The sequence below is a fragment of the Bidens hawaiensis genome, unplaced genomic scaffold (genome assembly GCF_021521415.1).
Source record: "Bidens hawaiensis isolate Kalapana, Puna unplaced genomic scaffold, B.hawaiensis_p1.1 tig00024652_1, whole genome shotgun sequence".
Lineage (NCBI taxonomy): Eukaryota > Viridiplantae > Streptophyta > Magnoliopsida > Asterales > Asteraceae > Bidens > Bidens hawaiensis.
The window spans coordinates 191,231-217,237 of NW_027493902.1; the positions used below are offsets into that span (position 1 = coordinate 191,231).

The 26,007-nt window shown below is 34.7% G+C and overlaps 2 protein-coding genes and 1 pseudogene across 2 annotated transcripts; 2 read left to right on the forward strand and 1 right to left on the reverse strand.

The window, feature by feature from the left end:
- Positions 1-3,166: 3,166 nt before the first annotated feature.
- Positions 3,167-4,835, forward strand: LOC143569815 (3-ketoacyl-CoA synthase 12 pseudogene; annotated as a pseudogene).
- Positions 4,836-12,279: 7,444 nt separating this feature from the next.
- On the forward strand, positions 12,280-15,762 carry LOC143569814 (ankyrin repeat-containing protein ITN1-like). Its single transcript, XM_077055632.1, has 4 exons — positions 12,280-12,328; positions 13,116-13,604; positions 13,700-14,109; positions 14,677-15,762. Exons 1-4 carry the CDS (start codon positions 12,304-12,306, stop codon positions 15,514-15,516), a joined length of 1,764 nt encoding a protein of 587 aa, XP_076911747.1. The 5' UTR covers positions 12,280-12,303; the 3' UTR covers positions 15,517-15,762.
- Positions 15,763-18,476: 2,714 nt separating this feature from the next.
- On the reverse strand, positions 18,477-19,440 carry LOC143569795 (putative membrane-associated kinase regulator 4). The gene has a single exon (XM_077055619.1). The coding sequence runs from the start codon at positions 19,356-19,358 to the stop codon at positions 18,477-18,479; it is 882 nt and encodes a 293-aa protein (XP_076911734.1). The 5' UTR covers positions 19,359-19,440.
- Positions 19,441-26,007: the final 6,567 nt, after the last annotated feature.

Here is a 26,007-nt window from a genome sequence, read left to right on the forward strand (position 1 = left end):
AAATAAAAATAACCTATATTAAGTAATAATAAACATTATATATATAAATGAAGTATTAATTATTTATGCATATATATATATATTTATTTATAAAATATATATATATAATATATATTTTTAGATAGGAAACCATGACACGTCCAGAATAATATTTTCGAGGTTTGTTTTCGTTAAAACAAAGTTTATTTAACATTATGTTATAATTATAATCAAAAATAAAACAAGAATTAAGCAAAAACAAAATTAATATAAAAACCGGGTCTAGGGGGTTCGAACCCGCGCCTGGACCGGTTCCAGTGGCTTTGCATGAGACGCACCAGCCATCAGGCTGGTGCTTTAGTTTGTTTATAGAATTCTCTGCAATAAATATAAACAGGCCCTGACCAGAACCCACATTCACTTATAAACCCTAGGATTTTAAATCCGATGATTCGTTTGTTGTTTGATTCAATTAAGTTGGGGTTATTGTTTGTGCATTAAAAACGATCGTAAAGCATATTTCAACTACCTACTGTGGTGGCGGAATGAGGGTTAACGAGCAACAAACGGGCCGCGGCTGTTCTTGAGATCAAACAGGGTCTTGACGGCTTTGTATTTAGCAATTGGGTTAAGGTTTAGTTTTGTGATGTCGTAGAGATTGTGTGTGCACGATTAATTGTGTTTTCATTGTGTATTTATAGTGTTTTGGATGTTAATAAGGCCGCGCGTTTGATTGAACGAATTAGCTGTCAAATTGATATCATTTTCCACAATTAAAACGTCGATGTGATGCGTTTTTTGGGTAACAAACGATTTTATGAGATCAATTTATTGATTATAGCAGCCGAAAATTGAGGGTCAAGCAAATGGGGCGGGGGGTATTGGCGACGGGATGAGAGGAAGAGAAGGGAAAAGGGTTTGGGTTATTTGCAACTCGGTCCTTGGTCTATTAGATAAGGGTACAAAGGAGATCCAATATTTAGTTAAGGGTTATATTTGCATATTTTGGATAGTTAAATAATTATATATAAAAATTAAACAAAAAGAAATCTTTTATTGATAATTTACCCGCCTACGAACCGAGTCGGATAATGATTACAAAAAAATGAACGGAAAACCCAAAATGTTACAGCATAGCGGTAGTGTAACAAATAGAACTGATACTGACCGAAGGCAGCTATAGATATGTTTATTTTTTTTCTCGACATTCAAGCATAGTTTTTGTTAAAAATTAAGTTGTATTCAAAATATGACATTTCTTGTATCGTAAGCTATACGAGTGACGATGTTGTACCGGTGACATGATGAACCAAATAGATTCCGACGGAACATCGGTACTAGCAACACATTATCGTAACCATGTCGGTATCATTTTTTCTGTTTTCTCTTTTGCTAGCTATAGTGAGTGTCGGTACCGTAGTGAACCCAATCGAAACCGACTTAGTTCACGCAGCGTAGAGAGGCCAAACCGAATCTCGTTTAATAATTCTAAAATGGTGATTGTAGCCAAGATAGGATTTTTTTTTGTGTAAGATTATATAGCAAGTGCCGGTAACGTAACGGTGCCAAGATAAACCAAATTGATTCTGACCAACATCGGCGCCACTATTATTATTATTATTGGAAATGATTAATTTCACCTTACAAACATTAGAAATATTATATATACTCTTACAAATTAGTTAAAGTATCACACACACACACTAATTCTATAATAACAATTTAATAAATGACTATTTTACCGTTATTTTTCTAAAATATTAACTTTCACATATGCCAAATTTTTTTTCGATTAGAACATTCTACCCTTTTCGTCAAAGTTTACATATATGTAATGGAAAGGGGTAGAATGGTCTATTCATAAAAATAAGTTTTCTTTTTCTTTACGAATAGACCATTCTACCCCTTTCGTCAATTTTAAAGATATGACAATTTTTACAAATAGACTATTCTACCCCTTTCGTCAAATTTGAAGATATGCCAATTTTGATCGACGTTTCTCATCTTTGACGAAAACCAAATTGTCTCTCGTCACTTCTTCAAAATTGCAAACCCCTCAAAGGTTTATCGCATCGATCGAATGGTCTACGTTGTAAACTTTTATCGCATCTAATCGAACCAGAGTAATATGGTGATTTTTAAATTGTTTTTAATGAATTGAGTATATATGATATATTAAAATTTTATAAGAGAATATATGATATTTTAGTTTTGCGTAGGGGTGAACAAGAAAAAGGTCGGACCCTTGAAACCCGGTTACCCGACTCGTATAACCCTTAATTAAAACCAAATATATCATAAGGGCCGGGTTAGGCGTATTTAAATTTCACCTTAAAGAGTAAAAGGGTTTCAAGGGTTCGATCCTTTTTCCAACCCTTGACCTGTGTACTAGTTTCTAGATAGACATAATCAGATTTGCGATTAATCTGAAATTTAGGAGAGGTTTGTATTTCATATATAATTATTTAGAAACTTTCCAACTACTAAGAAAAATAAAAATAAAGGGCAATACTACTTATTGAAAGCATATATATGGGAATCACTAAATTGTTCTCTATATTTAATTTATGAATGTGAATATTATTTGTATCAGTTCAAATGGTTGATAAACTTTCGAATTAGACTTTACTATGTTATTAAATGAAAGTATAATTGCCTAGGATTTATATACTAAAGTCATATATGAGATATGCAACTAGTAAATGCTGAAAATGAGATGTAATTACTGCCTTAAAGGGTTGGACCCTTGAACCCTAATTTATGCCCGACCCTTTTATTGTTTAAAAGGTAGGGTCTCGGGTCCAAGTTTCCTTCTAAAAGGGTAAAGGGTCCGGGTAAGAAATTAGGTAAAAGGGTCGGGTCTTACCCTTTGAACAGTTCTAGTTTTACATGAGCGTATATGATATTTTCAATAAGGATATATATGAAACATATAAGGACCCTTATTCAATCTTTCTCTTTTAGTTGCTATATTAAGTGCGGATGCCGAATTATTTATAGAAAGTAAGGTTAAAGAAAGCAATAATTAATTTAAAAAGATCATGCTAGAAATGTGATGATTGGCTGATAACTTGTGGGCTTGCATCTTTATAATTATGGCCTACCTGACTTGGAGGTGTGTCATTGCCAGATTATAAATATTGATGGTGTTGTGTGTTGATGACTTGTATAAACACACAAGCACGTAGTGAGCAATTCAAATGATGCTTGTGATACTAGGGTGTGTCTTGGTTGTGTCTGTTTTCTCTCTCTTTTACAACTTCATTGAACAAAGAAGAAATCAGTCATGCTACATCTTGAATTACGAGTGCTTCAAGCCGCCCGATGATCGAAAAGTCTCCACCGACTTTTCTGGTGAGATGATGAGGCGATGCAACTTGGCCCTCGAAGAGTACCGGTTTCTGTTGAGAGCTATAGTTAGCTCGGGCATCGGTGAGGAAACTTACGGCCCAAGAAACTTCTTCTCAGAAAACGGAACAAACTCTACACTGAACGACACTCAGTTTGAAATGGACGAGTTCTTTACAGAAACTCTAGATAGACTTTTCAGCAAATCTAGGGTTTCTCCACAGGACATTGACATACTGGTAGTCAATGTCTCTGTGTTAACTCTAGTGCCGTCATTAACATCACGTATTATCAACCGTTACAAGATGAGAGAAGATATTAAATCTTTTAACATCTCGGGAATGGGATGTAGCGCGAGTTTGATCTCTATCAACCTCGTGCAAAACCTGTTTAAAACTCATAAAAACAAATTGGCTCTTGTTTTAACCTCAGAGGCAATCGCTCCAAACTGGTACAACGGTAATGAAAGGTCTATGATCCTAACTAACTGCTTGTTTCGATGTGGCGGCTCTTCGATCCTCTTAACCAACAAATCGGCTCTAAGGAACCGAGCCATGTTCAAGCTAAAGTGTCTGGTCCAAATCCATTTGGGCGCAAGCGATGAAGCTCACACATGTTGCAGGCAACAAGAAGATGAAAAAGGAAACATAGGGTTTTTCCTAGGAAAAAACCTACCAAAAACCGCAACTCGAGCTCTAACCGAAAACTTGAAAACTATAGCACCAAAGATATTACCAATAACCGCAATCTTTCGCTACGTTTTGCTAACAAACATGCAAAAACTTGGTGCTAAATATTTAAACATTAAGGTTAAAAGGAAGGCCGGTTTAAACTTCAAGTTGGGTGTGGACCATTTTTGCTTGCACCCGGGTGGAAAGGCGGTGATAGAAGGCGTTCAACGGAGCTTAGGATTACCTGATGACGACATGGAGCCATCGAGGATGACACTGCACCGATTCGGCAACACGTCTGCTAGTAGCTTGTGGTATGTTTTAGGGTATATGGAGGCCAAAAAGAGGTTAAAGAAGGGAGACAGGGTTTTGATGATCGGGTTCGGATCCGGGTTCAAGTGTAATAGTTGTATGTGGGAGGTAACAAGGGATTTGGAGGATAAGAATGTTTGGGAAGATTGTGTTGACCATTTCCCACCAGAGTCGCTAGTTAATCCATATGTTGAGAAATATGGATGGATTAATGAAGAAAATGCTCAAACTGAGCTTCAAGCCATATTGGAAGCATCTGAATATCCACAGGTTATCACTTAATTAAGTTTGGTTTTTTACACGTATATTTGTTAAACAATAAGTAATAAACATTAATCTTGATTTGGGATTCTTCTAAAGTAAAAGGTTTTTGTTCATAAAAGGATACAATTGTATAAGAATCTTTTAATGTAAAAAAATTTCATTGTAAGCATTTATTTTGTAATAAATGCAACATTGAACATTCTTCTGTTAACCGTACCGTATCTTAAACTTGTATTTCTGTTTGTGAAATCATTAATCCTATGGTTGGTGGCAATTGAATTATGTATAGTTGGCACATTTAAGTGTTACGAAATTAGCCAATTTATGATCTAACTAGCCACTTATCGGTTTTGTAGCTTTCTAGTTGTTAGTTCCAGTTCGTTAAGATTTGGTTGATATGATTTCACTAGTAAACAAAAGAGTATTATTGGCGGTCGGTTGCATCAGTGAAGCCATGTACCGATGAGAATTTACCAATGAAGGGTTCACACCAACCAACAACTAAAAAAATTGTGCGTGAATCCTATCAAAAATTTATCCTCAAAATAACCAAGGGATAGGTGTCACCAACACAATGTTTCCTAATACAACGGACAAAATTTCACAATTTTCTCTAAATGTGTCTGTCGGTAACTATCAGTTTGACCATGATCAAAATTTATGACAGTTATCTCTTATATAATTACCGTCTAATTTATCTAATTAGCATTTTTCATTTTTAGAGTTCGTCAAGTTACGTCAATAATCGGTCAATAGCACCCATCAGTAAAAATCGTTGATGATACTCGTTTTTTAGTAATGTTTTAACACAATGAACACTCTTAGTAATTATGAGACCTATATTAAGTATTACTCCTAGCAACAAACCACTTGGTTATGGTGTGTTAGTTCTTGTAGATTGAGAAGTGATTTTGTTGTGTTTGGTCGATGCGTGATCTTTAAGAGTAGGGTCACAAGTCACAAGTCACTACTATTAAACCCGCCAACATGACAATTTGATGATGTCGCTCTCCACAGCTAATAGGTAAACATAGAAATAAAATGAAATTTGATTTTTGAGAAAAAGAACATTGCATTATTTTCTCTATTAATTTCTTTCGTTCAAACACTTTCTCATCTTTCTAAGCCAAAAGCCAGTACATATCCTCTTGCACTACAAAGCATTATCTAGCATAAAACTTTTTAAAATAATGTTTCAAATAGTTTTAACTATAAGTATAAAGTTTTGAAAACTTATACATTCGGATGAAGAATAAAAATGAAAAATCTCTAATTTGAAGACGAAGACTTTAATGCAAGTGCTGAAAAGCATGAAATAAGATAAATTTAAAGATGGACTCCTTTATGAATGCTCTTAAAAATTTGCTAAATACATAGGAAGTAATAGCCTTTCAAAAACCAATTCAAAATACTGCTAATTAAATGCTCTTAAATGCTTTTCTTAATAAAGTTTGAGAGCTGAGAAATTGATTTACATGTTTAACACATATTTAGGGCGTATTCAGATTGGTATACTAGTTTAAATCATTTAATTAAACAAGTTGTGTTCTGTTTGACATGTTAATTTAATCGGTATAAATTCACATTTATAATACATAAAGAAATAAAAAGCCATTTTATAGTTAGTCCAATCCGTTTACCCGATCTATTACAACTCGTTAGCCGATTCATTGGCACATTTATAGCGACCTATTTATAACTAGTCAACTTGTTTGACTTGTTAATATATATAAATAGTTTATACGGACTACTACATGATTTTAAGCGCGTCCGGGTAACTAGGGTTGATGTCTTTGATATAAATAAATATATGGATTGTGTTTGGTTCATAAATTCAACCCGTCAAACCCAATGCATTTGTTATCCTTGGTAAACACCAATACCAGGAGTCATCATCAATGATATTATTTATTTGGGGTTTCTATAAACGCACATAATGACTTGGGAGGAGCGGATTAGACATAATTTGCTAGAGTTGCACCTTTCTATTGTCCATGATATAAGTTCATGAAGACGTATGATTAAGATTGACGATTTTAGGGGACGGCGTTACTTTTATGTCTTAGAGCATTCTCATCCAACCCTTTATATTATGTGAGGGGTGTTTTTATAATTTAGAGAGTGATTGGTGTTTTGAGTTGAGAGTTTTTATATTTTAGAAAAAGTAATGATTTTTCTGTATATTTGAAAAGCTACTGTTCATCCCCTATAATTTTTTAATATACTTTGAAAGTGGTTGTGAGTGAATGAAAGAGAAAATGTAATAATAAAATGTATAAAAAATATTATTTAATTAAAATAGATAGAGAAAATAAAATGAGTTTTAGTGTAATTTTTGGTTTAGGGATAGGGGGTGGGATGAGAATGCTCTAAAACTCACTACATTTTCTCTCTCTATTTCAATTAAATAATATTTTTTATCATTATATTTTCTCTTTCCTTCACTCACAACCGCTCTCAAAATATATTAAAAAATTATATGGGATGAACAGTAACTTTTCAAATATGCAGAAAAATCACTACTTTTCTAAAATATAAAAACTCTTTACTTACAACACCCTGAATCACTCTCTAAATTATAAAAACACCTCTCACATTAAATAAGGGGTTAGATAAGAATGGTCTAGCTTTGTCTCAAGGGCTTAGATTCTCTCACATGTTAGATAGACTTTGCATGTGATTGTCTCTATATATCTATTTACATGTATTCTACGATGCTATATGTGCGTGTTTATTATATGTGCATATTTATAATTTACTATGTCACTCTTAGTAGGTGCGGTTGTTGATATTTTATAATGCACCAAAATTAAAAAAAAAAAACATGTAGAATCACTTCTTTTGTTTCATTGGAAAAAAAAGGCTATTTTTCTTCACCGAAACAAAATTAGCCGATGTAAGCATGTAACTAATTAAAAATTTGATCAAGTAAAAGATTTGTTATCATGGTTTATATTTATTATTTTCAAGGATGTAAGTGGTAGATGAAGTCGCAATTAATTTTTGGCAGCTTACCATTTAGTTCTTGGGCCCTAAACACCTTGCAATTAGTTTCCTGTTGTGATTAATTTTGTTACAAGAACGCCCAACACAACATGAAACGAGAAAACGAAGTTGCAGCCATGTACCCACCCTTTGACTGCTTCATTTAAGATGGAATGAAAGTTGCAACAAAGAGCACTTTTGAACATAGAGAATACCTGAGAAACCACAATGATTTGAGAATTACGTCATAAGTTTCAAACGCTGTAACGTACTTTGTTGGTTTCAGGTGTAACCTAAGACTAGTTAATCGTCTTAGGCATGTTTCAGGTGCAATTATTTCAGACTAATCGTATCAGGTAGTACAACTACAATTCTGGCATTTATATCTAGAAAATGGTTATGTGAGCGGACAAAAACAAGTACAGTCTCAGCCAAACTCTAACTTCTTGGTTCGTTCAGCCTTAGTAGCTGAAGATAGTGTTTCTGATACTGGTTTGAAAACTTCTACTTTACGTAAAATATGCATCCCATATGTATCATAATTTGTTTTGTAAACAATACTGTTATAGAACTTTCTGCAAATAATAATAGTATTTTTATTTTGTTTGAATTTAAAATTCTCATATATCCTAGGGGAAAATTTCACAAAATATTAGCCATTTTTTGTGAAATGTTCCATATATTAAAATCGGTCAAACCTTTATATTTATTGACACTGAATTTTTATTAGATGGTTCATTGTTTGAACCAACAATTGATACGCCATGGTTATTATTTCATTAGCTACATCATTATCTCCACGCAAAAATACCTTCACACTAAATCCAACACCTCTTTATATATACATCAATCCATGCTTCCTTCATGTAGTCACTTTAATGCGGGATCAATCACCAAGGTTATTCAACCTGCTTTTAATTACTATGTATCTCGTTAAATTTACTTTATAGTTTTCGTCAATCAGCATGTGTTTATGCCATTATAACCTAAATTATATTCTATGATTAACATTATAACTTTATTATAGTGAAGACTGTTTTGTTAAATCTGCTGCTATGATTTCAAATTAGATATTTATCTTTAGTGAAGTTTGTAAAAATACAATTTTTCAGGCGGTACCACAACAACTTAAAGAACAGATGTTAAAATCCTGATTAAGGTATCCAATTAACACTGGATTTGGCAAGAACAAGTGATTTATGAATTATGATAAAAAAGTTGCCAATGAGGCAATGATGAATGGCTTTTCTTTCTATATTTATAAAAGAAACATGATCAAATACATTTTATTCTTAACATGAAAACAGTAAGAACCAATTTGCTGTTGTTATTAGATTTATTTTTATAAGTGTTTGCTGTTATTTTTTGTTCGTATTTGCTAATTTTTTATTATGAGACGTTATAAGTATTTGTTTATTTATATTTGTTGCTATTATTAGATTTTTTCTTTTGCTGATATAAGTATTTGCTGATATTTGTTGTTATTATTTTGTTCTTGATTTTGATTTTTTCGTTGTAATTTTTAGATTTTTTTTTATTATAAACAATTTTTTATGTAGATTGTTATTGTTTCTTACACTCTCATTTTTTTAATAAATTGGTATTATTTCCTACGTTCTCATGTTAAGACTAAAATGCATATGAACCTTCTCCTATTTATAAATAATAAAATTTTCAAAACTAGAATGCATGAACTTCTAGTTGACTTGTGTTTTGAGTTTCAGACATGTAATATATTTTTATAACTATAAAAATATAATTTAAAAGAAAAAGCATAATTAAGAACCATGTAAACCGTTAATGTGGAACCTCAAATAATATAACGCGTTTGTGATTGTGGGACCGAATTTGAAAACAACCATATGCTATATTCCTTCCATATATGTTTTTGTAAATGCTTTAAAATCAATATATATGGAAATTCGAAGATATATGTTTTTCTGTAAGGGGGTGTTTGGTACAGAGAATGGAAAAGGAGAGAAAATATAAATGGAAATGGAATTGTAGAGAAAGAGAATTGGTATGGAGAATGATAATCATTTCTCTTGTTTGGTACACGAGAAAATAAACAGAGAACTCTACCATACCCAACCCCACCTCCACCCAACCTGACACCACTCACCACCGCAGCCCCACCACCACCGCCCCACCACCACAGCCCTTTCTTCAACCACAGCCCACCACCACCGGCTGCCGCCACCAAATCCCCTTCTTCAACCACAGTACACAAGAAATTAAAAAGATTCAAATTTTTGGAACATAAGATATAGAAAAAGGAGGCTCAGATCTGTCATCACTGCCTCTTTGGAGATTTTGTGGTGGTGGTTGTGGTGGCGATGATGATGATGATAATCAGAAGCCACCTGCGACCACCGCCGATTTCCACCACCACTGTCACCCACCTGCGACCACAATCACCCGACCATCCGAAAACCCTAACCTACCACGAACCACCACTTGAAACCCTAATCTCCGTTCACCCGTACCACCTGCAACTGGTTACCATCTCTGTGTTCACCACTGCGAACGGTGGAGACGGGGTGGTGGTTGCAGACTTGGAGACGAGGTGGCGGTTGCAGACTTGGAGACGAGGTGGCGGCCGGAGACGGGGTGGTGGTCGGAGACGAGGTGGTGGCCGGAGACGAGGTGGTGACATGTTATGAGGAGGCTGCTGAGAAATGGATTTCTCTTTGTTTTAAAGAGAAATGGAATTCTCTAGTTTTAGAGAAATAGAAAGAGAAATAGAAATGAAAAGTAGAAAACAAACAAAAGAAATATTTCTAATTCCATTTCTCCCCAATCAAATCCCTCTACCAAACACCCCCTAAATGTTTTAAAATCAAACAACCTTTAATTGTCTTTTTATTTGCACATGTCCGTTTGGTCGAATGTCTCCTTTTTTCGCATACCAACCTTCTATTATAAAAAATAAAATACAACAGATTTATACGTTAAAAGACATTTAATTAAGTGAATACCTAAAACTATTCATGTATTTCACACTATAAAAACGTAATTTAGGGCCATACTTTAGGATTTATTTATTATAGAACGGTTAACTCGTACAAACTTTAAACCTACTTGGCTACTTCTAAATCACATCAACTACTACAGTGGGGCTAGAACATTGCAACCACTTAACGATAAACACACTTCAATACTCAGTGTCGTCTCCGAAAATCGTTAAAATGTTAAAATGTTTACGACTTAACTATATTTAGTTAAAAGAAATCGCTGCCGTAACAAACCGATATTGATCAACTAGTTGCTAGAATAAAATGCCAATTTCATTATCGAAGTTGAGTTGGATTAGAGGGGAATTTAACATTTTCACCTTTTTTATTATAAGTTAAAGTGAACTTGTGTTTACATTTTATTTATTAAAAAGTCAGTCTAGGTGACTATAAGAAGATAAATGAGATGTAGATGCCATTGTTTTGACATGTTTAAAAATAAAATTGATATGTGGGAAGAGAATATTGTGGGGGCCCAAAGGTCTTTCTCATCTTTGTACTTTTTATTATATTGTTAAGATTCTTGTAATTCTAGTGTTTTTATATCGTTGGTCATTTAGGAAAGACTCTAACAATTCATTCTAGAAAAGACCAGATTTAAAGGGAAAATATCTTAATCGTAAGAAATTAATATATTTATAAGACGCAACCATCAAGCAGTTTTTAAATGACAAGTTAAAATAGAAGAATCGAGATGGTGAATATTGATGCTTCTAATGTTTTCAAATTATATTAGTTAAACTGCTATATGATTTACGAGGCATAGACTACACACACGATTCAAACTAATCTGATTTTTGGTATCGGTGAATCGAAAGGGTTTCAACAAAGCATTATGATGGTTCTCTACCAGTAAAATGAAAGTTCTTAGTCTATTACATATTTTCACAACGTAAAATTACATACGTGTTCTTGATTTTTTTTCTAGACAATTTGATTAATATTTCAAGTGTACCATCAAATCTTTTAATCTATTTGAGTGATTAACAAACATAAATAATTACATACTAATTCAAAAGGAATAATCATAAATCCACAAAGTTCACCTACAAATCCAGAATTACACCACATGATATACAAAAAAAAAAAAAAAAACTTAAACACTTAACATAGTAACTAAAACATAGTCATATCAAAATAATGTCATGGAGTTCAAAATCCACAGATATTCTAGTGTTTCACGATAAACAAGCTTCAAATTCTTTATTCTTTATGGAATTTCAATATACACAATATCATTTTTCTACAATTATTAAAGAAAATAAGTATTATGTGTTAATAAGAAAATGAAAATTAGTTGAAAACAAATAGCGTTACCTTGTTTTTCTTTTTTTGTTGAAGCCCGTAGTAATGGTGATACACTGATACCAATAGCGTTACAGGACAGATGTTAACGAACGTAATCGAACGGATATTACCGGACGTTCACGAATACCATTGAACGAATGCGGCCTCTATCAATGTTCGTCTGTTAAACTTACTAGACGGAATTTTTTTGTTCATGACCGGTTCGATTATTAAACATGCGAACATAAACGAACGCCCTTAGGTCAAGTGGGAGTGGACTTAAGGAGTTTTCTGGCCACCTTCCTTTAATTGTCTTGTTCTGTATTGTTATTCATTAATCTCTTAATCAAAACATTTATTCATTCCTGGCACACAAAAGATTCCATCCATACTTTACCCATTACCATTCACTTCCTTCATTCACCATCTCTCTGAATCCAAGCATGGACTCATCACCCATCGATGAAGGTTAATTTGCATCTACAATCATTTTTGCGTTGCAATAATCACATCCAGATTCCCAATTTTGCTTTGTTTTGTTTTGTTTTGTTTTGATATAAATCAATCCCTTTGAAAGTTTTGTACAGTACCCAAAAGTACCAGGGAAACTATATACTGAACACGGCCGGTACCGATCTGCAATTAAAGATACCGATACCAAAAAGATGAAAACCATCTAGTACTAATACTTGTACCGACTGTGTTTGGTCGGTACAGACTACAGTTATGGTACTGTACTAGTATTCGGAAAAAAACGCTCATCTCTAGGAAAATCAATTGGAGTAATTAGTAAGTGATAATGTGTAAATTTCGTGATGATTCGATTGCTGCAAGCTTCCTGATTTGTCATCACGAAGACTAAATTGGTTTTGCTTTGCTGATGAGCAAACCCTAATTGCTATCTCTGAATTCGTGTTGTAGAACTCGCTAGGCGCTATTCGGGCAGTGGGGGCACCGACTAGCGATTAATAGGGATTGAGCGGATTGGAATTTTATATGTTGAATTTTTTCCAAAATTTTATTTATATTTTTTCAAACTTATTAATCAGATTGGATTAATAAGTTTAATTATTCGAATACTTCAAAGATTTTGTCCAGTTTTGACTGATTTTGTATGATTTGGACCGGCTTTGACCGGCTACAGATTTGTTGGTCCGATTAGGTGAAATTGAACATGTAGCTTACCGATATAGCGATTAATTGGTGACTAATCGCGATTTTTACAACACTGCTCTGAATGATTGTACTTCAACAGGAGACATACCTATGCCTTTAATAAAGCACAATCAAAACCCTAGTTCTCATGGTGAGCCATCACCATCGCCTTCGCCCTCCTCTGCAACGCCTCCGGCTTTAGTACTTTCAAATTCCGGGAACCGGATGGATCAGGCGGGGAAGAAAAAGTATGTCAAGCAAGTGACAGGTAGACATAACGATACCGAGCTCCATCTGGCAGCTCAACGTGGTGATCTGGCGGCTGTTAAGCAAATCCTTGATGACATTGACTCGCAAATGGTGGGAACTTTAAGTGGAGCTGATTTTGATGCGGAAGTTGCAGAGATTCGTGCGTCTGTGGTTAATGAAGTGAATGAGTTAGGGGAGACCGCGCTATACACTGCTGCTGAAAAGGGGCATCTTGAGGTCGTGAAGGAGTTGCTGAAATACGCGGATAAAGAAACGATCACAAGAAAAAGCCATTCTGAATTCGACACGTTACATATTGCTGCTAGCCATGGACACGATGGTAAGGTTATTTAAATTTTTTTCATTGTCAGTTTTGGCCATTTATTGAGTTTGTAAGAGTTATTACATGTTTAAGTTGATCAATTACAATTGCAGCTGTTGTTCAACTGCTGCTTGACCATGATCCATCGCTCTGCCAAACAAAATCACAAAGAAACGCAACGCCTCTCATAACAGCAGCTACGAAAGGACACACTGCAGTGGTAAAAGAGTTGTTATCAAAAGACAGTAGTTTGTTGGATATTACAAAATCCAATGGGAAAAACGCATTGCATTTTGCAGCGCGGTCTGGACATGTTGAGATTGTGAAAGCTTTACTTGAAAAAGATCCAATGTTGGCTAGAAAGACAGACAAAAAGGGTCAAACCGCGTTACATATGGCTGTTAAAGGTGTTAGCAGTGAAGTTGTGAAATTGCTACTTGAGGCTGATGCTGCTATTGTTATGCTGCCCGATAAGTCGGGTTTCACTGCATTGCATGTTGCTACAAGAAAAAAACGAGCCGAGGTAAGAGTTTATGTGTAGGCCTATAAACGAACTGAATGTTGGATGGAAGTTTATTATGTTCATTATTTAATAAGTGAACAAGCATGAGCAACATCTTTTTTGTTCATGTAATTAAACGAACGAACATGAACACGTCTTTTCTGTTCACGTCTGCTCGTGAACATACGATCAATTAAATATGTCTATGTTCATTCGTTTATGTTTTTAAATATACTCATCTAACATTTTTAGACCCATTACAACTTTGTCTAATTTTAATTAACCTTTAACCCCAACATTTAGTTCTTCACATTACTTTTATCTGGTTTACCTCAGTTATGTTCGTTAATTAATGTTCAGTTATGTTCGTTCATTTACGTTCGTGAACTGTTCGCTTATACTGTTAATGAATGAACGTAAACGAACACGGACACGAACACGAACAAGAAAACCATGTTCTTTTAGTTGTTCATATTCAATCGTTTTTGCGTTAAAGTTAAACGAACAAACACAAGCATGCTCTGTTCATGTTTGCTCGATTCGTTTACAAGACTATTTATGTGCATTGTTTTTCTATTGTTTTTGCAGATAGTAAACGCGTTGCTTAGTCTTCCTGATACGAGTGCTAACGTGAATGCATTGACCCGAGATCATAAAACCGCTCTCGACATAGCCGAAGGGCTTCCATTATCAGAAGATTCTTCAGACATAATCGAGTGCCTTACTCGTTGCGGTGCGGTTCGTGCAAACGAGTTGAACCAGCCAAGAGACGAGTTAAGAAACACTGTGACTCAGATTAAAAATGATGTCCACGACCAACTCGTGCAAACTAGAAAAACGAGAAAAAACGTGGACGGAATCGCTAAAGAGCTCAGAAAGCTCCATCGTGAGGGGATCAACAACGCCACGAATTCAGTTACTGTCGTGGCGGTGCTGTTTGCAACAGTCGCATTTGCTGCCATTTTCACCGTCCCAGGCGGTGATGATAAAAATGGCATGGCGGTGGTGGTTGACCACGCTTCGTTTAAAGTGTTTTTCATATTTAACGCGGTTGCACTTTTCACGTCCTTAGCAGTTGTGGTGGTTCAGATTACACTGGTCAGAGGTGAGACTAAAGCCGAAAGACGGGTGGTTGAAGTGATTAATAAGTTAATGTGGTTAGCTTCTGTGTGCACATCGGTCGCGTTTATGGCTTCGTCTTATATAGTAGTTGGTAGAAAGTATAAATGGGCTGCCGTTTTAGTGACAGTTGTGGGGGGTATTATTATGGCGGGTGTTCTCGGAACCATGACTTATTATGTGTGTAAGTCAAAGAAAACTCGGTCAAAGAGAAAGAGGGAGAAGAAGATTGCACAAAGTGGTTCGAACTCGTGGCATCATAATTCTGAGCTATCTAACTCGGAAGTTGAACGAATCTATGCGATATGATGATGTATATTATAGTTGTTTGTATAATGTTTATAGGTAGGTTTATAGTAGTCAACAATCGGCCCGGTATTATGAGGTCAGAGTACACTGTCGTTTGGTCAATCACTATGGAGAACTAGTTGACCTGCGGATGATTTCGAAGAGTTGGGATGGTTTTGTATTCTGATATGGGTTCGCTCATAAATTTAGATCTTTAATATATATGACCGGTTTAAATAACTATTAGCATGACCGGTTTTCTTTAAAGCAGTTTGCTTATTCATGTTTGGATCCTTTGCATGTATTCGAATCAGTAACGTAAGCATTCTTGCTTTAATTTGTCGATCATCCTGTCCGATTTTTACAACATTGACAAAAGACTGCCGATAAAAAAATCCAGGATTCATTAGTGAACGTTGTTCGCTCCTCATCAGTTTAACATGCCAGTAAATTAATGCTATATCTGATCTTGGTTGGCTTTTCACCCCTAGCCACAAGTCATCCCTGTATTTTGCCTCATACAAGGTTCAGTCCTCTCCTCTGAGGCCTGTTAGAGCTCTCTTCAACCACCTCTCACATCTGGAGAGCGCCTTACACCTAATGGCTTAAGTCGTTCCTGTTTTCTGGTTTACCCATCATGCAAAGGGTACGTTGTAAGAGTTAGTGCGCTTGGCTAATATAGAAAGTAAATGCTCTAAGCTCCGGCTGCTCCACACCTTTTGACTGATTGTTCGCATTGGATCTCATGTCCTCTATTGTACTCCCTAAATACGCAAATTTCTAAATCGCAAAAAGAATATTGAAAATTTTCCTTGTTGGATAAGAGCAAATGGCTTCTTAGAAATCACCCTAAATTAGCATATCCAAGCTTGCATATACATACAATAATTTCTCTTGTTTGTGTAAGGACAAATAACTAAATTCTAACTGGAATAATTTATATAAAAACGTGGTACTTTTTAAAACAACATGAACTACAAACTCTTCTCCAAACTATAATAATGATGATAATAATAATAATAATAATCCCTCAATTGTGGCTTAGTGGTAGGAGCCTTGGGTTTCCCAATGGAGTCCCAAGTTCGATTCCCACTTGTGACATCGGGTGGATATTGATAATGAAGGATTTAAGTTACGCCCTGTGCAAAGGTTGTCAGTTTAAACCCCGAGCCCACCATAACATAGTCAAGCCCAAGTGGGGCAACAGGATTCTCCTAATTTGGAGAGTGCGGTAACCTAAATACAAGAAATTCGTCGTTATAATAATAATAATAATACTCCCCCTTCTGACTTTGGGGTCAATAAAGTTTAAGAAACATATATATTATTGTCCAAGTTAAATGTTATCTTGATCCGTACAAGTTTTATTAATTAACCATAAGCCATAACAATGATTGATCCGATCACCAAGTAGGGGTTTCTATATTTGGGAGTAGGGTTGTTTCAAGTAGCTTGTAATTAGTTCGGTAAAAGTTCACATGTAATTTAGCATGATATGATTTAATTAGCTCGAACTACTTGACTCGTATAAGCACACAAGCCGACACTAGCACGCAAGTTGTGAAGTTGAATCACTCGAATACATTCCATCCTTTATTTTGAGACTTATATAAAAACATACAAAGTTATTAAAATTTCAAAATAAACGAGTAAGCTCATCAAGTCACAAGCTGACTCAAGTTGAATACGAGCTCAACTACATGTCATGAGCTCGTGCCCGATTTGGCCCACTCGTTAATCAAGTTCAAAATCTGTTTTGATCTAGCCTCTAATTATGTTTCGGTTTTGAAAACAGAAAAATACACTATGTACATCCATATATATTTTAAGAAAAGGTTCAGTTTTACATATGAAAAGTTGAACCTTAGTTTATAGCATTAAGCAAAACAGGTGTTGGTGGATGACATCTTAACTTAATTTAAGATTTTGGGCCACGCATTGATTAAATTAGTAACATTAAAGCATAATTATAAGGGTTTTTGTCTTCCATATTTTTCTGCTTTAAAGTGAATGTTTCTTTTATATTTATATATTATTTGTTAATCTTATCAGGTGTCTTTCAAATGTTATCAAAAGGCATACATGTATATTATGTAAATGTTTAATCATGATTAATTTAAAACAAACTAGATGTACTGAATTTAAACCTTAACCTTAATATCTGCATGATAGGTAAGTAAGTATATGATACAAGTTTTTCTGTTAGTTAACATTTATAATCAAGATATTGAGGTCAGGCAGGCCATAATCAAGGGAGTTAGCGCATTGAGGTCGGATTTTTTTTAAGAAAAATATGAGTTGCTAGTTTTAGTCAATAGAAAAGATAAATGACCCTTTGAGTAGACGTTCTCATCCCGCCATTGAATTCGTAATTTGTAATGATCTTGTACATTTTTATTTTCAAATAAATAAGTTAATGTAGGTGGCAACCATATCAGCATAAATAGTATTTTGGTCAGAGCCATGATTTCACTTTCCTGGTCTTTGTTGTTTCTTTGCTTTCATAACTTTATTTAACTTGAAAGTAGAAATGCACTTGAATCAAAAGATCCATCTTTGCATTAATCACTTTGATTACTGTCTGTCCCTAATTTTAACATAAATATGATATGGTTTTATGATAGACAACACAAAAAGTCAGAAATTAACTAATGATTAAAGGTAAATTAATTTACATATATATAACCATTCATCATTTCATTTTAAATATTTAAAGTTATAATCTATATAACTTTTGGCATTTACACCAACCACCTTTGATTTGCACTCTTGTATTTCAATATTTTTGCATATTTTGAAGTAAATTAGCCTAGTGCATTGGAAAGAAGTTGTTAAACAAAAGATAACTTAGCCAATAAGACAATAAGACAATACTTATCATATTCTCATATTGTAATTTGGTTCATATATAGTCCACATGCTGTAAAGTACAAGACACCAAATTTCAAACTTATAACATTAATATTAATTCTTGCTTTCCATCAACCCCTACAAAGTACTTGTCTTTCTTGATCATCACATACAATTCTTGAAGTTGCTAAAGAACAAAAGCCCATGTCACTTATGGTCTTATTTCTTGAATGTAACTGTTGTTGTGACCTTTTGCAATGAGCAATTGCACTTTGTATCTGGTTTTCTATCTCCGTGTTGATTCTTCTATGCTGAACCATCAACTCATTCAAAGACGATGAAGGCCCGGCTGGTGAAAATCTCTTTATCATTACACCAGAAAATGATCTTCGGTGACAATGACCGCCATTTGTGCTATCATGTTTTTCTTTCTTCTTTCCACTAGTTCTTGGAAACTTGCTTCTAGAATCATCTGAACTGCCTGATTTACCGAAGAAAGACTTGAGATAATCTCTAGAAGCTTTTAGTTTCGACCCGAGAGAAGATTGTTTAGTCAGGCTAAGCTTTTTAGTCCAAGACTTTTTAGGGTTTTCAGTTGAGTTATCAAGAAAGTAATCTTCTGGATAGAGTTCCCTACTAACCTGACACGAACCTGAAGGCGACACATTGCATGACCCGAATGGGGTGTTTGAGATAGGGGTAGAGTACGTGCTCGTGTCTAACGGGGTGCTGAAGAAGTCATCAAAAGTGTCCTTGTTTTTGTCTTGGAGGATCTTTTCAACCATTTGTAAGCGCGGTGGGAGATGAAGAGGAAGTAGTTTTCCGTTGTAAAAAAGCTCATCAGCCGGAGAAGTTGTGGTCAACTCTCTGTCTGATGAGCTGGAAAACATCTGGAACTCGAATTCGTTTGAATTCGAGGGACGGAAAAGATTTTTGTACGCGCTTACTTCCATATCTATGTATTCTTCATCTTCTTCTTCAAGATCGTTATAGCAAACCGAATCAATAGCCATTGTGGGAAGGTTAGGGTAGAGAAAATGGTGTGTTAATTCAAAGAGGGTGCTTTAATGTGGAAAGGATTTAGAAATGCCAAAGTGTACGTGGTAAAGCTCTTATATAGACCTTTGCATACACTTTATAAATGTATGTGTGATAAATATATTAAAATATATTAAAAGATGTTTTCTTGTGATCGAACTTGATGCTTATTTTGCGGGTTTTTATTTTGAGGTGCACGAGCAACTTATATTTAATAATTAACTTGAAATGCTAAAATAATCAAGCCAAAAATGTTAAAATCTTGTATGACATGTGACTGGACAATATTTTAAATTTTGGCCATGATTATATAAAATGATTTTGGTACTTCCTCATGTGTAGATTAAGTTGATCATTCTAGCTAGTTGTTGTTCAACTACATAGCTAGAGTTTCATGATTGCAATACTAGATAACAATCGAATACAAAAGAGATCTTCGGTGCGTGCGCAAATTAGGGCCATCACTAATTATTATCTTGGGCTTTATGGGCTTTGGTGGTAATCAGATTGCTTGGATTCGTGCTTGTTTGTGGTATGCTAGATCTTCGGTGTTGGTAAATGCAAATATGTAATGGTAGCCCATCTATTGAGTTTCGGTTTGGAGAGAGGATTGAGGCAGGGAGATTTGTTGTCTCCTTTTATGTTTATATGGCGATAGAGGAATTGATGGACTCGAAGTTGTTTCAAGGGGTTGGTATTAGGAAAGATAATTTGTTTTTTCTGATATATTCTATGTTGATTGTTTTGAGGGAATGGTCTAAGGCATATGCCTCTTTATCATAGATTTAAATTGTTTTTATCTAGTATTTGGTCGCTCTAATTTTTTTTTTTTTTTTTTTTTTTTGCAGAAATCTAGTTAACTTGTTTGGTGTGGGATGGAGTTTCGTGAAATTCAGCAAGTCGCTTCTATTTCAAGTTGTAAGGCAGAGCAATTTCCTTTGCATATTTAGGGATTCTGGTTGAGATGAGCATGGCCCCAGTGCAAGAACGGAGATCGGTTGTTGAGAGTTTTCTAGAAGAGACTCTCTAATTGGAGGTAGGTTGGTCCTTATAACTTTATTGCTTGAAACTATTGATATGTGTTTTATGTCTTTATATCTTATTATGTCGGTTGTTGTAAACAAGCTAGTCTTTGAAGTCCATTCTAGCCAAATTTTTATGGGGTAGGGATTCTAAAGATAGGAAAATGCGTTATGTTAAATGGGATATGATTTTGGCGGATAAGGGGTGTGGGGGGTTTGGGTATTGATAGCCTAGAGTTACAAATTAATCTAGCTCTTCTTTTTAAAATGGAGGTCGATATATGCTAAGAACCCTAATGCGGGTGAAGGTGATTAAGGCCATTCATTTTCTAAACAAAGATGTTTTTATGGATAACTGACTTTGGAATTAAAATTTTAAGAATAATTGATTCGTTAGCGAATAAGGGGTGACTCTGTTATCTAAAAAAAAGGTGTGGGCAATGGTAATAATTTCTCTTTTTAGTAGGATAAATGGTTGGGGTAAAGAGGCTCTATTTTTTGGATTCTCTAGATGGACTTTTTGCTTTGGAGTTGAAGAAAGACTATTATTTATGATCCAAGATAAAAGAAGGGGGGGGGGCGTATTTTATGTAAGTGGTGATATATAGTGAAGAAGCTAAAATATTTACCGAGAAAAAACTAGCATTATGGTGTCACATTTACTTTTGGAACAACAGAAAAAGAAACTTAAGCAATAATTTTGGGTATTCCTAGTATTTTGTTTCCTACATGCTCTTGTATAGTGGAATCTATGGATAATTTGTTTGAAGAGTGTCACATTGCTACTCATATCGAGCGACAGTAAGTTTCAAAGATAATTTAGATGCTTAACTAGTCAATATTTAATATAATGTTCTTAAATTTCAATAATTGTTAATGTTCAAATAGTTGCAATTATCCTTCTCAAAATCAGGTGGACTACTGACATCTCTTCTCAGTAAGTCGCACACAGGTATCAGGGGTAGTTCCAAACACTGTTAAAAGAAGGTTCGAACGATCAATACGTCATTTATTTAATTGAACAAGATTAAGTAGCATGTTAACCTAAACATAAACATGTGTTGGTAAACCACAATTAAAAAAAAAAGAAAAATCTCATTTCTCAATATCTTATTTTATGGTAGAAGTATATGTGGGATACACGCAAAGAGTGTGAAATAATGAAGTATCGAGTGGCAATCGATCAATGGAAATGCATATAAAAAGAAAATTGGCCAACAATGTCTTTATGCTTTTCCTAACTTTTACTGGATTCCTGCTTTGTTTTTTCTCTTTTCTTTTTAACCTTCTCCACTTCTCTTTGTTAAATTATTTCTTTTGCATTCAACTTGTCTTCGGGTTTCTCGATATCATATTATTATTATTAATATTATTATCTTGTTTTTAGTTTTGGAAATACTAGTAGTATTTCAAGATTTCTTATTATGAATTAATGATATACAAAATACATTTGAAGAATAAGAATCACATTATCATTATCATTTTATTAAATTTATAGAATGTCCTTTAAAAAAAGTTCTATCTGTAGTAGATTCACTAAAAAAACGTAAAATTACTTAAACTTGCAACCGGCAGATGCAGTCGTAAACATAGCGACCAAATGAAATGATCGTAAAAGTAGATGTTTTGTTTATGTTTATGTTTAAGTTTGTTTGTTTAGCTACCTATAAACTATCGTCACCGGAGATGTACCAATAGAGTCTTTGCTACCAAACAATAACATAAATATCATTAAATAAAATGTTGGATGATGGTGTTCTTGTGCAAGCTTTAAGCAATGTAATGATGCAAGTGCATTTATAGAATGTGTGGAGCAGGCTGCCTCCCATGAATGTCAACTGCAATGGTCCACTTTTAGTGTCTCTCTCAGAAAGCTTTAAACAATACATCCGTCGCTTCCCTTACCAGTTTATTTCTTTAGGATTTTTTATACACAAAATCAGAAAAGGTATGTGACTCCATGGTTGCACATGTAGTTATGTCACTATATGGTTCATATCTATTTATATTTCGAATACTTAAATGCACATCATACATCGCTTTTTCACCCTCACTTAGACTATGTGTTGAGGTTTCGCTAGTTAAAGCGCCACGTCACGTCACGGTCATATAGGTAGTGGGCTTTAATAACTCACTATTTAACAAGCATGCTGTGATTTAACTAGATATCAAAACACACAAAAAAAAAGTGTTTTGCTGAATGTGGTGAACCCTCTTGGGCGTTAAGGGAATGGGAGAGGAGGGCAATCGGTTTGGCTCGGCATGGCGTTGTGGTTTGGCAACTGGTTAAAGGGTGAGGTGGATGGTGTCACCTTTTTTGGCGCCTCCATTACACACAGTCTTACAATCATATAATGTCTAATTGTAATAACTTGTGTATCAGAAACGCATGCATGTGTGTTGTGTAAAGGCATATGGGATATTGAAGTTATTTAAACTCATATCATAAGAAAAACAACGTATTGAGATATCTTTAATTTAGAGTTTTGTTAACTTGGTCAACCTTTAAGTTATCAATTATTTAAGAATCTATGTTTGATTTAAACACCCTCTTTAACTTTCAAATTAGTCAAATAACCCATAAGGTCTTAATAAAGTTTCACCTCATAATTTAACTTTTACTGACTTCACATAAAATTAAATTTTGTAATTTGTTTTAACAAGATAAAAAGTAACCTAGCTTCCTTTACTAAAATAGAACCCCCTCAGTTGAAAAATTCTTCCACTTCCTATATTTTTCATTTTTCCTAGTAGTTAATCATAGATTAGCTCACTGCCTACAAGATACCTCAATCTCTTTAGCCCTACAAATATACATAACTAGATGAGTAATTGAGTAGTATCTTCAATACAGTCTTTTTTTTTTAATAGCAAATATGTTTGACTATAGTGTACACCAATAAATCTAAACTATTACGTTGTCTAGGTTTAGACCTGGAACATCCCTTCTAAAAAGCATGACGCATGCCTCTACCAAATGGGTTAGCCTTACATTGGCTTCAGTGCAATCTTTTAACGAATGGAGTCTAATTATCTAAGTCACTAAGCGCTTTGTAAAGTATTAACATGTGTTATTCATTTTTGAGATGCCACATTTCATTAACTATTAGATCCACGTTTCTAACTCTAAATTCCTTGAAATCTAGACAACCTACGGAAGGATGCCATTGCATAAGTTCTATAAGTAGTTTTTGGAGAAAACCAAAACATGGTATACATTCAAACTAAACTAGGAACTTTTCCTTGTTTAAAACAAAAAATCTACAAGAAAAAGCAATTCTATAAAACAATACATGCTCTAAAGCTCTGAGTTCTTGTTTCTATTCATTTTAAAATGTTCGAAAATATATACCGTAAATGAAGATCACACTTTTCCATTGTAGAGATGAAGATGGATAACTAACATGTAGAATTAAGTTTTTATGTTTCACAAAAAGGTGTGGGGAGAAATCAATTTTCATAATTTTATAACTTAAGTGATAACTTTTTTGGGTATTAGCAAGTCCGTATGTGCATAAAAGACTATTTTGTCCTCCTAAACTCTGAAACAGATGCCCTAAATATTGTATTATTTTAAGATGCATATGACACTGTATTAAAAATTGTATAGAATAATTGAACAATTTATAAACCAAAATCAATCTATCCATGGCACGGAATGAGCTTGAGCTCAATTTGCATTGGATGGGAGGGAAGTGAAGATTTTGGTCGAAAGTCACAGGTCTTAAGTTTGAATCCGATTCCAGCCAGGTTTTACCACAGCGGGCCTTCGGACTATGGGTAATCCGGAGTAGAGGTGTAAGAAAAACTGGTTTGGGACCGGTTCATGGCACACCGACCCGAATCGGTTTGATAGGGAAACCGGTTTCACTCAAACCGGTCCATGAACCGACCCAAACCGCCGGTTTTGGTACCGGTTCCCCTTATGAACAACCAAACCGGTTTAAGAAAAACCGGTTCTAAACCGGATTGAACAGACCTGGACCGGTTTGGAATCTCTTGCTTCTAAACCGGTTTATAAACCATACTGGTTTGGGTCAAACCAATTTTGACCAGGCTTTGACCAAACCAGTTCGGTTTAGGAAAAAAACCGATTTTGTACACCTCTAATCTGGAGCATGAGAGATGGGCTTGAGCTACCCGCTACACATTGACTACCCCGAGTAGCCGGATTTTTTTTTGTTTGGTCGTTAAAAAAGGTATATTAGTTTTTATTAATATCAACTGTCGTCTTTCAGTCACTACTGGTCTCAACTAACGAATTGGCTGCTGATAGTCCCAACTAAATACATATTTGTTCCTAACGGTCCACGACTAACAGAATCCTAAGTCGTTAGTTTCCAGTTGCCGGAAAAACGTGTTTGGCCGGAAAACTCAATTTTTTTCCTGAAAACTCAACATTTTCGTCCCAAACATCTTGGTAACTTCGTACCGGACCTTTAGGAGCCCTTTTCTAGTAAAAGCGTCAATTATTGAGGTCGCCGGGAACCCTACAACCATCGTTGGCATCAGTTGATGGTGCTCAAGTTGTAGTAATTGGTTGGCGGTGAGTCAATTGGTGGTGGTTGCGTTGTTCAGGTGGTGTTTTCCGGCAACAAATTTGACTTTTCCGGCCAAAAACATTTTTCCTAAGAACTGAAACTAACGGCGTTAGGATTCTGTTAGGTCACGGACCATTATGAACAAATACGTTAAAAATTGGGACCGTTAGTAACCAATTTATTAGTTGGGACCGACAGTGACCAGAAGGTAATAGATTGGTTAATAAAAAGGGAAAATTCCCAAAATAAGCATTTATGAAAACAAATTTCTAGTTTTAGTTATCATTTGCAAAAAATTCCAGAAATAGGTATTATAAACTAGTCGTGACGAATAGTTTGTAAAACCAATTAAAAGTTGCCGGGTTTCCTTAAACTAACCGTAACGAGCACGTTCACTAATCATTTACTCGTCACGACTAAACAAGTTTCATGTCTCGTAATCAACACCCACGAGTAATTCATAGGTCCTTTAGTCGCGACGACTAGTTTACCCGGTTTACATTCCCTGCACGAGTAATTTATTAGTAGTTAACTCGTCGCGACTAGTTTTATCTTATAATCTACTCGTCGCGACCAAAGGACTTATCCGTGGACGTTGATTACGAGGCATGAAACTTATGTAGTCGTGACGAGTAATTGATTAGTGAACGTGTTCGTTACGGTTAGTTTAAGGAAACGTGGTAAGTTCTAATTGGTTTCTACGAATTACTCGTCACGACTAGTTAATAACACTTATTTTTAGATTTTTTTTACAAATAATACGTAAAACTAGAAATTTGTTTTCATAAATACTTATTTTGAGAATTTTTCATAATAAAAAACCTATATACCTTAATAAAAAATAATAGTAATAACAAAGGATCTATCCATGGGCCGTGTCTAATAATTGAAAGTCAATATTTTACATAGGATAATAATACGAGATGATAGCCTGATAAACATAGGATAAAATAGAATATAATATAAAAATAATAATAATAAAAAACAAAATCCCCATCCTGAAAAAAGGTTCAAGAATCCTGTGGTTTCCTTTCAATTCTTTGTTTTGTGCCGTACTCTTT

Excerpts from the sequence above, each read along its gene's own strand:
- LOC143569814 (XM_077055632.1), top strand. The coding sequence starts at position 12,304 with ATGGACTCATCACCCATCGATGAAG. Across the intron at positions 12,329-13,115 it reads CTCATCACCCATCGATGAAG|GAGACATACCTATGCCTTTA; the intron begins GTTAATTTGCAT and ends GTACTTCAACAG. Across the intron at positions 13,605-13,699 it reads TGCTAGCCATGGACACGATG|CTGTTGTTCAACTGCTGCTT; the intron begins GTAAGGTTATTT and ends TTACAATTGCAG.
- LOC143569795 (XM_077055619.1), bottom strand. The coding sequence starts at position 19,358 with ATGGCTATTGATTCGGTTTGCTATAACGATCTTGAAGAAGAAGATGAA.